This window comes from Panthera tigris, chromosome F3 (assembly GCF_018350195.1).
Source record: "Panthera tigris isolate Pti1 chromosome F3, P.tigris_Pti1_mat1.1, whole genome shotgun sequence".
In the NCBI taxonomy this organism is placed as follows: domain Eukaryota; kingdom Metazoa; phylum Chordata; class Mammalia; order Carnivora; family Felidae; genus Panthera; species Panthera tigris.
This window is the reverse complement of record NC_056678.1, coordinates 22,697,769-22,711,549: the sequence shown is the minus strand read 5'-3', so window position 1 is coordinate 22,711,549 and position 13,781 is coordinate 22,697,769. Positions and strand designations below refer to the sequence as shown.

Below are 13,781 nucleotides of genomic sequence, written 5' to 3'. Positions count from 1 at the left end.
AAGATTGGAATCTCCGGGTGGAGGATATCTGAAGTTAAAGCACAAGGAATGCTTTTAGAAATGTGAGGCCCAAATGAAGAGGGTCACTTGGTGCAGAATTCTTGTTTCTAAGAAATATATAAAGTATCGTGTTTCAAATTCCCAACATTTTCTAGTTCTGCCTCTTCCTCTTTCCTGCTCAGGTATTTTATATTGACCCAACATCCTTCTAGAGTTGTCTGGCTTTAAGGAAGAATGAATTAGCCTGAGTAATTGTTCCCAGCAAAAGGGGAATGACACTCTCACCCCTCTCCAAGATTATGGAAAATATAAACAACATACACATTTCCTTGCTTACTTACTGCCTTCTTGATGATATTTTTAGTTTCTGAAGTTTCCAGGTTCTCGCTGTTGACTAGTGAAAATCCATGTAGCCTTAGGGCTATCTGTGCTGGAGTGATTTGCATTGGATTAGGAAACATCCTAACCAATATTTTGTATTTATCCTCATTCCTTGAACTGAATTTTGTTTTATCTTCACTCATATTCAAGATCTTCACTCTCTATGACCTTTTCTTTTTTTTTTTTTTAATTTTTCTTAACATTTATTTATTTTTGAGACAGAGACAGAGCATGAACGGGGGAGGGTCGGAGAGAGAGGGAGACACAGAATCTGAAACAGGCTCCATGCTCTGAGCAGTCAGCACAGAGCCCGATGCGGGGCTTGAACTCACGGACCGCGAGATCATGACCTGAGCCGAAGTTGGACGCTTAACTGACTGAGCCACCCAGGCGCCCCACTATGACCTTTTCTAAAACAATGGCTTCTCAACTTTTATTCCAGTAATTGTTCTGTTGGAGCTATTAACATGAACTCAATTGTGTCCTTACTGTAACCATGATCATTAACAGTTGCCAGATAATTTCATTCTAACACCATCGCCATACATGCATCCATTATGCCTTAATAACTATCTCCTTACCCACCATTAGAATTCTGATCACTGTGGCTCACAAAGTTTGGTTAGACCTTTTCTGTCCACATAAAACTATGGTCCCATATCCTAGCAGACACAGGGTGTAACTGCTAAGGCCTGTGCAAATCACAGTTGCAGTGATGGTTGTGGTTATCACTGTTAGGTTTAGAAGCAAACAAACAAAAAACCAAACTTTTCCTCAGAATTTATATAGTGGCTAAGAGAATGGGCTTTGGAGAGAGGCTGGGTTTTCTGCCTGACTTTTAAGAGTACCTACCTGATAACGTTGGTTATAAATTTGAAATGTAGCATCATCACCCATGTGCATTCAGCATGTCCATTGGTTACTGCTGTTCATCTAAAGCTGCTTAATGGCACATGTATCAAAAAAATGAACTCCACAAATTGAATTACCATTCTGATTCTCTGCGTCTTAAAAAGTAATATAGCAATGCATATATAATAGTGGCATAGTATTTAAGATTAAGCATTGGGCTTTTAATATGAAAGTCACTGTTTCCAACTGATTTTCTTTAAAGGCTTGAGACAATTCAAGCCTTTACTACTACTATTAGTAGTAGTGCATAAAATTCATTTGAGTTCCAAAACTATCGGGCATAAATTTAAGTAGCTTATGACCTAAAAAGAAAAACATACCTTTATCCCTATCATGTAGCTGTTGGACTTTCAGATTGTTTTTGTGGGCCTATTACTTTGCATCAATAGTAGATCAAAAAACTAATAGTAATAAAGCTGTTCAATATTATTGTTGAGTTATAGCTTCTTGTAGTGAGTCTCCTTTTTCCTGCTTCTCATTACCAGGGCTCTGAGTTATGGACATTTCAGGTCCAGAGGGAAAGTTACCAGTGCTTTCCATCCTTTTTTTAAAAAGAGGTAGTGAATTGTGAAGTCATTTGGAAGAGAAGAAGATTGGCTACATCAAACAAAATGTTGGCCTGGCAGCGATTTTATTTGCAACATTCCACACCACTCAGGGTTTGAGTCCTAGACTGTGGTTTTGTGTTTTGTGGTTTGCTAGAACCAAAACAGTGTGTTCAGCCATTTTAGGAAAGAAAATCTTTGATTAATGCAATGCTAGAGTTGCCCAAGTGGGTATACATTTAATTATCACCAAAGGAACCAGAATAATTTTATGCAATAGATTTTAGAGCAACATGGTCAATCTGTTTGTGACTTTCTATTTTCAAAATGATGTATGTACACAGCCATATCTATCAGTGAGCGACAACAAAGCTGTACCATGCATTAATTTTACAGTTCTCAAGGGGTTTGCATGTAAATACTTAAGGGATCACAGTGATCAAGCATAATCCTGACAGGCTGTATGCAGAAGCTGATATTGAAATTAATAATAGTTTTATTAAGTTCTGGAGCTAATATTTAAAAAAAAATTTTTTTAATGTTTATTTATTTCTGAGACAGAGACAGAGCATGAGTGGGGGAGGGGCAGAGAGAGAGGGAGACACAGAATCCCAAGCAGGCTCCAGGCTCTGAGCTGTCAGCCCAGAGCCTGACACGGGGCTTGAACTCAAAAACTGTGAGATCATGACCTGAGCTGAAGTCAGTGGCTCAACCGACTGAGCCACCCAGGCGCCCCTAGAGCTAAGATTTAATGCATGAATTCAACACTGTTTATAACTAGTGATAGTTAATATTTGGGTGATTACTACATGCTAAATGATTAATAAAGACCAGGTCTTTTAACAACATGAGATAGGAAACGTTATTATCTCCTTATTGTTCATAGATTTAGACTAAGGGAAGTAAAAGAATTTTCCAATTTTGCAGACTAAGAAATAATGGAGCTGCCATTTAAAACCACCTAACGGACTGTAACATCTGTAACATCTCTACAGCCTCCTCTGAACAAACCCGTGTTTTGTACTGCAGTCACCACTGCCCCTTCCGTAGCCCTGTTAATCTGTTTACCATCCACCCAATATAACTCACTTGGAGTTCGAATTGGCCACAATCAAGAGTAGGAAGTATTTAGAAGGCTTCTTGGCTTGAGTTAGGAGTTGCTTCATTTTTGAGGTTTCCTTGTCACTGATGCTCTCTTGGCTCCTTACCTAGTGCCTGGTACTCTCATTTGCCTTGTTTTCTGGTACCAGGATGTATATTCCCTAACCTTTTGCTTGTCTTGTACCTGACACTGTTCCCAAAGCTTCTTCACCACAGATGACTTCTCCTGTCTTAACCGAGTTTTATGGGCACAACTTGAGCTCTGCTTATCCTTTTCTAGTCCAGTTCGTTCTTGGCTTTTTTACTTCTGAAAATTCTGATTTGTTTCCATTTTGACTGATGGCTGTGTTCTGCTGTGTCAGTAAGCTTGGTTTCCTCTCAAATGTCTGGTCAACCCCAGGCTTCTGCATATCTTTTTGTTCTTCTGAAATTGATTTTCTGCCCCATTTCCATATCTACCTGCCCATACTCTGCATCTAACACATCCTGAGACTTTTATAACCTCTATTTCTCCAAAAAGCAACTGGCTCTGGGATAAATGACTACTGTCAATGCAGAGAAAAGTAACTAGTCCTTTACACCTAGGATAGAAAAACAATGAGCTACTTTATGAATTGTTTTTAAAATGTTTATTTTGCCTATGAATTTTATATGTCAGTTTCCCACATAGGTGGAATAAGAGAAATCTAAACACAGCTACTCTCCTTCTTGTTAAAAACATATTACATTGTGGATTTAATTTAATTTTATTTTATTTAGGCTCAATAAACCAACAGTAGGCTTCTGAAATTGCCATGTTTTTTTCAAAAGATCAAGGTTGTTAACACCACATACACTTACATACATATACAAATGCACATACTACATTATTATTGAAGCATTTTAATATTGATTCACTCATTCACAGATATTGAGCAACCATGTATAATGCACAAAGTACTAGGTTAGCTGCTATAAAAGATAAAATATGGTTGCAAACATAAACTCTCTAGGGAAAATCAAACACACAGTCTAATAAAAGGCTGGATAAGGCCATTACCATGGAAGTGGTACAGAGTGAGTTTTGTACCTCACAGAGGGAGGAAGTCATGTCCATCTGGGAGGATGAGAGATGGCCTCAAAGAGGGACCTTTTGAACTGGACTAAAGAATTGTCAATATTTCAATAGCCAGAGATCAGTTACCAACATTGCATTTGAGAGGGATGACTGTAACACAGGTACTGGTATGAAAATGGTTAATCCTTATTTAGAGAAGAGTAAAGAGTTCTGATGGTCCCTTGAATAAGATTTCTGTAGGTGAATAATGGGAGATGAGGCTGCAAAGTTAGAGGATATCCTTTAGCCTAGGTTAATAAAGCATTAATGCTGCTCAGGAGACAACTGTGCGTCCGAGTCTCAAAATTCCCAATGAGAAAGAAAGAAGTGATCTCCGCACCCATTTTTATTAGCTTGCTAAACACCTTGACTTTGAGCAGTTGTAGGAACTCATAGAAAAGGGGAGGCTGATAAAATGACAAAAAACTGTTACCAGTATCAACCTGGTTTTCAATCCTACCTCCAGTCTTCAATTCCATGTAATACTTAGCAAATCTGTGTGTCAATTTCTTCATCTATAAAATTCGAGTAATAATAATACTTACCCGACAGCGTTATTGTGAAGATCAAATGAGAAAATTAATGGAAAGCACCTATAACAGTCCTTGCTTTGTAAGTGATAGTTGAATTCCTAAGCAATATTTAACCTTGACGTTACCAAGGATCCCTCTCTTGGGCTCCTCCTCTTAGAATCCAACATGAGCAGGTTTCATGAATTACTTCATGAATGCTTTAAAACATTCTACCTCCTTGTCTGATGCCTCATACATCATTACTTATAAGTTCTGGGGAACTTATTTGGGCTGGCTGATAGCTTTCTCCTGTATTTCCTTCCCATGTTTTTCAAGTTGTGCCAACAACACATTTCTAATTCTTCCTCCTGGCTTCTGTGTTTACCTAAATTATGTGGATAACTGTAGCCTTTTAATCTATAATTTTATAATTTCTGAATCAGATTTTAACTCTAAGATATTAAGCTCTCATCATTCTCTTTTTATCAAATACTATATTCTGTTGTTATTATTGATTCTCAAGCTTAAAATCCTTTAATTAAAAAATGTAAAAAAAAAAACAAAAAACAAAAAACAAACCAAAGGTGAAAGATACTGAGAAGCAAGAATGTGATATAGAGCAAAGATTTAATTTAGGATTAAATATTTTAGCTGGAGATACAGTGATCTGTTAAAGAATGTGCTCTAGTATAAATTAAGTTCTTTAAACCAGTAGGAGTTAAGTTTTGGAAAGTGTCAAAAATATTTCATTATAAGGCAAATTTATTTATAAGAAAGTTCAAAGATTTGAGCAGTATGACATTAACTAAAATTGAAAAGAAATTTCTAAAATGAAAGGTTCTCTTTATTTAAAGTAGTCTTGATTTAAATTCCCACTCTTGAATTCCACTCTCTTTATCATTTGTCACTTTAAGGAAGTAGTTGAACTTCTTTGTGCCTCTATTCATTTATAAAGCAAAAAAGAAATATCTGCTATTTCAATAGCATACAGGAGTAAAGGGTAAATTTATAATATTATGTGAACAATGCCTGATTCAGATTCGATCTGTTGACATTTTAATAATTAAGTTTATATTTAATGTGCCTTTACACTGTCCCAACGACCTTTTTTTGTTTGTTTTAAATATCTTCCAGCACCTCCAGTTTTCATACAAGAACCTGCTGATGTGTCTATGGAAATTGGCTCAAATGTGACACTACCTTGCTATGTCCAGGGTTATCCAGAACCAAAGATTAAATGGCGGAGGTCAGACAACATGCCAATCTTCTCAAGACCCTTTTCAGTGAGTTCCATCAGCCAACTAAGAACAGGAGCTCTCTTTATTTCAAGTAGGTTAAAGGAAATATATTTTGTACAAGTATGCACATTTATTATACATTCATGTTTTATACACAGGGATTACTATGTGTAAAATTGTGAATTAATCGTAACACATTTTGTGTTTGTTGGATTTCACTTTAAAATGGTGTTAAACTCTTATATTTTGGAATTGTCATAAATTATATTTTATTCAAATGTATGTGATATCATAAAGACTTGTGAAGCAATGTGACTTCTTCATATCTCACTGGTTCTTATTACAAATAGAGTTACCTGGGCCTCTAGGTGAATAAGTGATCACATTTTATTGACTCTTATACCAACTGCTGTATAGAAAGGTAAAATATTAAAATAGTAGTTAGTTAACTTTAATGAATTATTTTTGACCAACAGTATATAACCATAGGGACTCTATACTCTATGGAAGCTCCTTGATTAAAAATTATATCCACCTGGAGTGTAAGATTTTTTTAAAAAAGTACTCTATCATCCAAGAATTTTGCCTATAAGCTATTAAGCATTCAAATATTTGTCAATACTTTGTACTTTTTCAAATAATATTCAGAATGTTTGAATAGTGGCACTAGAGGAATAAAAACATTTAGTCAAGTAACTGATTTTTAAAGGGTAATTGTATCTTTGGGGTTATTTTGTAGAAAGCCTTCAGTAAGTGATTTCCATGTTTATTAACAATATTAAATGTACATTAGCCACTTAAACTTCCAAATATGAATTAAACTAATTGGAAGTGCTTAAGTAATTAGCTCTGGGCTAGGCTCTGTGGTTAAGACAGAAGTCTTATATGGGGTCCCCCACTTAGGCATTTTACAACCCACCGTCTAAGGGGATGGCCACAAAAGTACCTACTGGGTCAGATCATGCAGGACCTGGAATGTGCAGGTGAAGAAATGCTTTTGATGAGGTAGAAAACAGCCCTCCAAGCTTCACTGCAGGACAACCCCTCTGCAGGATAAAAGATATGAAAATGGGGGAGGCTTACAGGGTTATACATGTGGGGTAATAATAGTGATGAGAAAAGCCTGGGTAACAAATTAGACCTGAAACAAATCAGTTAGAGGTGATGTAAAAAAGGAAGAATGAAAGAGGGCAACATATTGACCAGTGGTTGCCTAACTGTCCACCTTAAACTATCTAGAAGGAAAGTAGAGATTAGAAACCATTTTCTGCAGTCTTATGTATTCCTATACAAATTAATCCAAGAGTTGATAATATGAAAAATATCTTGGGTAAAAACAATGTGACTTATTAACCAGATGATTTGGTGAATTTTCCTTTGCAAATGAATGTTTGCTGTTGTTGAGAGTGGATACTGCCTGAACTTACCAGATGTAATTCTGAAGTTATATGCCTATGGTTAATAAAGAAGTAGGAGCTTTGTCACTGCTCTTTATTTGAGATAAATGGAACTGTTCATAATGGAAAGCTACATTTTTCTCTGTCAAATCTTATCAGTAGATTAAACTGTGCTTATTTAGTGAAGATATTTGCAAGGATTATAATCATTTCCCTATTTAAAATCTGTTGACTCCCTTGTTGCTCACAAGACAAACCACACTCTTTACAAGGCACCACACTCTGTCTTTAGCTTGACCCCTGACTATGTCCACACAACCTAGTAGTGTTCATCCTGATCCCTTTAACACCCTCCTTAATTAAAAAATATTTTGTAATATCCTTCTTATTATCCTGAAACAAAGTCTATCTTTTTGACCTATCTACATAATAAAAACTCTTTTAATATCCAAAATGTAGTACAAAGGAAAATAAAGTAATTTTTACTGAAATAATAGACATTTCAATAGATAAATACTCCAGAAATGTCTACACAATATGCATACATGTTTATGTGCATCACCATAAATTTGACAGCTCAAATGTAGACTGATACATGTAATTATTATATAATTATAAACAAAGCCATCAAACCCATGAATTTCCAGTGGGATCTTCAGAAGTCTTGCTGGATTTGGGATAATTGTTCCTTCCATGAATCTGCCCTCTGCATGGCCTGCCTACTTCTTGCCCAGTAAATGCCAGTATGCTCCCCCAATCATTGGGCCAACTAAAAAAAAAAACAAAAAACAAAAAACAAAAAATTCCCTTTCTCCCTTGCAAACCTTCAAAATACCCCCAAGGTGGTGCTGCAGCATCCATTGGTGGTGCAGCTTTACATTATTTGCACAGACCTTGATTTTTCAAGTCATGCTTTTGTCTTTGCAGCCCATTGGGCTTAGACTGCCCTTCCCTTCTACCTGCTGTTTACAATACAGCTTGTATATTACCTACTACGTGCATCCCTCCCTAATTCCTCTGCATGCCATCAGTCTCTCATGTCTCTGTGTCTCTGTGCTCCCACAGCTCATTGTTTGAAACTTGTATATAGCATTTATCACACTGTGGTGTGATTGTTGGTTCTTATGTATGTCTCCTCCTGTAGAATGGGAAGTAACAAAAGGCAGTACACACACATTTTCCACCCACAAATTTGAGCATTGTGTCTGGCATGATTATGCTTCATAGATGGTGTTGAATGAGTCAACGATCTCTCTCTCTCTCTCTTTTTTTTTTTTTAGATTTATGGGCAAATGATAAAGGAACCTATATTTGTGAGGCAGAAAACCAGTTTGGAAAGATCCAGTCCCAGACAACAGTAACAGTGACAGGACTTGGTAAGATCAATTATGTGCTTAGATACCACGCTCTTCCAAGTCATCAGACTTCTTTTATTACATCATCTCTTGTCTGTGCCACTTTAAACAAAGAAACAACAGGTAAATATTTGATTACTAGATTAGCCTCCTCTCCCCCACCCTATTTCATATTTCATGGGATGTTAGAACTGGAAGTAACCTTACAGATCATTCTCTCCAAGTTCCTTATCTTTCATTTAAATAAATCAACTTGAATAAATTGATTTAAGCCTAAATACAAATACACACACACACACACACACACACACACACACACACACACACGCGCACACACACACACATGTTAGAGCCATGGCATTCCTTTCTGTTTGCCACTTTTTTACACTTTTCATTTTAGTCCACATGAAATTATTTGGGGATATAATATGAAGTAAGAATGCAATATTGTTTAGTGGTAAGACAATTGTTTCATTATCTTTTTTTGTTTACATTTTTTAAATTTATTTTGAGAGCAAGAGAGCACAAAAGCAGGAGAGAGGAGCAGAGGGAGAGAGAGAGAGAGAGAGAGAGAGAGAATGAGAGAATCTCAAGCAGGGTCTACACTCAGTGCTCAGCAAGGAGCCAGATGCAGGGCTTGATCCTACCATGCTGGGATCATGACCTGAGCCGAAATCAAGAATCAGACCTTAACCGACTGAGCCACCCAGGTGCCCCATTATAGTTTGAAAACTTTTTTTTTCATTTCAGAGTCTTGTATTGAATATTCTCTTTCCACTGATTAAAATACCCATTTGGTTACATGCTAAATTTATATTCCTGTGTCTATTCCTTGGAATTCTATTTATGCACTGGTACTACATTGTCTAAATTATTATAGTATTTAATATGATTTTTAAATCTCTCAGTGCCTGTTTCTCATTAATATGCATTTATAACATTTTCTTTCTAGATCTCCCTTTATTCATCAACATATACTTGAAATTTCCAAATAGAATATCTAGGGATTTTGCTTTGATTTATGTTTAATTTATTAATTAATTTCTACAAAAGAACATCTCTCCATCTAAGAGAGTCCACCTCATTTTATTTGCTTGAGCTGTTGTGATAGCCTCCTCATTGATCTTATCCATTCTGATTTTTCCCTTCTCCAATAAGTTAGTCACAGTTTTCAGATTAGTATTTCCTGAGAATGGTTCTGATGATCCCACATTTTTTAGATGTAAATGATTTCAGTTCCTCTCCATTTGTCCATCAAACAGTGCAAATTTCTTGGCTTGACATTTCTGGCCTTGCATGCCATAGACGAATTCTCTTTTAGTGTCTACTTCTCTATTACTACCTACCCCCTTTGCCATTCCTTCTGCTTTGAAGGGTCTTTTATGTCTCTCTTCCAGTTCAGACCTATTTACATTTAAAAATCTTATTCTTGAAAATTCATTTTTTAAAATAGTGGAATTAGTAGTCATCGGCCTAGAAGAAGATTTGCCTTTCTTTTGGGTGAGATAGAGGTGATAATACCTGTTTCTCTACGACTTAGTTGCTCCACTCATTGGAATCAGCCCTTCGGTGACCAGCGTCATTGAAGGACAGCAGCTTACTTTGCCTTGTGCTCTGTTGGCTGGAAATCCCATTCCAGAACGTCGGTGGATTAAGAATTCAGCCATGGTAAGAACATTCTAAATCCATGCATTCACATTTGTAATTTTCTTGAGTAAGAGGCAATTTATTTCAAACATTGAAATATCAATTTAATAAATATACAAACATATACTTTGTAAATATAACACCAAAACTTTTTTTCCATATTGACATGGTTCAGTTCACATTATTTGGGATTAATAAAACGGAGAAATAGTCAATGGTGTGATTTCTATTGTTTTGAATTCAATTCAGTGCAACTAATAAACTCTTCAGAGTATGTTAGAACTCGAAATACAAAATTATTTTTATAGTATTTAAATATTTTTATGTTCTTCTTCACAGGATGTAATAAATGTTAACACTCTCATAAAATTTTTCCATTTACTAACCTTTATTATTAACTCCAAATATTATATACTTTATCATGAACTTTTTAAAAATGTGAATCTATTTTGTGTCATTGTCTTTCAGGGTATAACTTTTGATTATGAAAGAATATGAAAATTTTTCACAGTTCTATGGATTTTTTTGTAAATATACTACCTATGATAAATTTTCATCTAGTTCAGAGCATTTTTCCTTCCATTTTCCAGAGTAGTTAAACTCACTTTTTGAAGTACCAATTAGAAGTGAATTGCCTCCATGGAATAAGATGTAAACTTGTTCATCTTTGCTTGAAATCCTGAGAAAAATTAGTATACCTCACTCAACAATTTAATGCCCTTATGGCATAGGATGATACTGCTTGAGCACTCAGGTGTCCTGTGATTGAACAGAATGCATATATGGTATAGTTAGCGTGATCATTTTTAATAGAAAATACTGCCAGCCTTCTCTGACACAGTTCCTGTATCATACGTTGCCTCTGATATTTGCGTCTGTCACTGAAAAAGGCAAGTGTTGAGAATAGTCACATTCTCTCAGCTTGAATGAATTCCTATTTGCCAAAATAAAAAATATCAAATAGTTTACAAGTGGTAATAGTCTCCTTGAAAAAGAACAAATTAAGCCAAAAGTAAAAATGACTAGTGAAATTTGGGTCCTGAGTGATAACAAAATTCACAGAAACATGAAATAAGTGATGCTTCTGTTTCTTTCCTTTTTCCATCGTTTGCATAACTCCAACAGATGTTAGGAGGTATACTTTTTGGTGCTACATTAGGTAGACATACAATTGATTCTACATTTGGTAACATGCTCATCATTTTTCACTTAAAGGTGTTAAAATATTTTGTTATAAGATATTTAATAACCCAGTTGGAGAAAAACAAATCTGGTTTTGACTTAGGGAACATTATCTTTTAAATTAAATATGACTTCTTTTTCTTTAAGTTGGTCCAAAATCCTTACATCACTGTACGCAGTGATGGGAGTCTCCACATTGAGAGAGTTCGCCTTCAGGATGGAGGCAGATATACTTGTGTGGCCAGTAATGTTGCTGGAACCATTAATAAAACCACCACCGTGGATGTGCATGGTAAGAGACGCACCCATTGTAATTCTTTCCAAACCGTGTTCAAAGCTAGGTTTGTGTCTTTAAACCAACTAACTCTGTCTTCTGGTTGTGAGAAGCAGATTTTTTTCCTAATTGTTATTTTTAACAAAAAGCCTTATTTCTTGAACACTGTGTACATTGTTAAGGGTGTTTCCAGAATTCCTTTTTCTACATACACAACAAGGCTTTATTGGGAGTCACCAGCTGAGTCTGGCCAAGGGCTTTTGTAAGTGATTTCTTAATTGATAAAAGTGAACTCAGTTCTCAAAAAGTTATGTTTAAAAATACATTTTAATTTCAGGCAAGCCGAACTTATTATTCCATCCAAATTGCCTTTTCTTTTTGGATTGTGCAATAACCATGTCCTTACTAATGACCCCTTTGTGTGTTAGCTAGAAATGACCTAAACTTTTCTAAAGGCCACCTCATGTGCTCCAAACAATCTTTTTGCGTGTTAGATAACTTAAAAGTTCACAAATAAGAAAATCCAAAAGCCATCTTTTTCCATTCATAACTAACAGTCACGGACTTTTTACATGTCAATAAATAACTGACAACTTCATAGTTTAAGAAATTTTCATAAATTTTTTTGTGTATTGCAACGTTGTTTTTTTAAAGTATGGTATTAAAAAATAGTTCCATATATAGAAATGAAAGTAGCGTAGAACATTTATTTTTAGCAAATTCATCCCTTTATAAGGACATGAGTTGGAGAATCCGGTAATTTCCACATTTTGTTTGGTCTATTGAAATTGTCAGTGGATATAGACCATCTTTTTTTTTTTTTTTTTTTTTTTTTTTTTATGTCTGCTTCTCTTGTAAATAGCCTCTTCTGTGGCGCCTGGATGGCTCAGTCAGTAAAGCATGCGACTCTTGGTCTCAGGATTGTGAATTCAAGCCCCATGTTGGGTGTGGAGATTACATAAAAATAAAAAAAAAATCTTTTAAAAAAATAGCCTCTTCTGCCTCTTATACCAGCCAGTCTTATACCAGCCTCTACCAACATCACATGAGATATTCTTGAAGAAGTATTATTTTAAAGAAATATTAAAGTAACACTAAATTATAGTCTAAAAGAGTAAACACATAATGCCAGATTGAATATATTTTTAGTTGTACTTAACGATTTTTAGAGAAAATCAGCCCACAGATTTCCTGGAGGGTGCTTATGGACTGGTTTGAGAATTTAGTATAGAGATATAATCATGTCACCTCCATTCAATACTGTATTGAGAAGGATTCTGAGGCAAATTTCTACTTGAGTAAAAGAGTAACATGATTAGCTGTGATGTCTGCCAAATCGGAGGAGTGAGGAGATAGACAAACCAATGATGTGGTTTATTGTGATGCAATAAATGTTTGACAATTAAAAGTTAAAAACATCACTTTGCAACATCGTTTCATCTATCTTAGTCCAAAATGAGTAACTGATTTAGTTACTAAGGTTAAAAGGAAAAAACAACCCAGACATCTGACAGGAACCCAGTAACCATTTATCTGACAGATTAGTTTTTGAGTTGGATGTGATGCAATATGCCAGGTTCTCCTTACGTCCGTATTTATTTATGTCCATATTCTTTCATTACTAGACCTCTCCACTTTGAAGAATAGTCGTTAGAAGCTCTCAGTGACCACTTCTTATGAGGATGAATTAATGCATGCAAATATAAATACAAATTAAAATGGCAAGCCATTTAACTGTCATCTTGATTTATATAGGTTGACAATCTGGAAAGAAATAGCTCTTCCATGGTCAAATGTCATCAGATTTGAAAATGCCTAAATTTATCACTTTCCTTTATAGCTGTCCAAGTCAATATGCATGTAAGAAAATGGCTTATTCCATGTTGCCACAAAATTACAGTATAGTTTAGATTTGACTCTTCCATGATGATTCTGGAAATTAAATTTCTTGCTTTAGAGAGTAACCTGACATAGAGAGTATCTGGTAATTTGTTACCATTTTTTCTTAAGAAGAAATTATTTTAAGAATAAGCCCAGCCTTAGAAAATATGAGTATGTAGCAAAGCTAATCTCAGCCTTTCAGGGAAGTTTTTGTACTGAGGTCTCTGGTATCTCTTGTTCTGTCAAACTCCTCCAGGGTA

General features: G+C 35.4%; 1 protein-coding gene across 1 annotated transcript in view; it reads left to right on the top strand.

The window, feature by feature from the left end:
- HMCN1 (hemicentin 1) overlaps positions 1-13,781 on the top strand; it is a 464,244-nt gene that overhangs the window by 225,745 nt on the left and 224,718 nt on the right. Inside the window, exons 16-19 of the mRNA XM_015543796.2 lie at positions 5,682-5,876; positions 8,463-8,558; positions 10,078-10,205; positions 11,514-11,658. Of these exons, the coding sequence (XP_015399282.1) occupies positions 5,682-5,876; positions 8,463-8,558; positions 10,078-10,205; positions 11,514-11,658 (564 nt within the window). The remainder of the gene's footprint in view (positions 1-5,681; positions 5,877-8,462; positions 8,559-10,077; positions 10,206-11,513; positions 11,659-13,781) is intronic.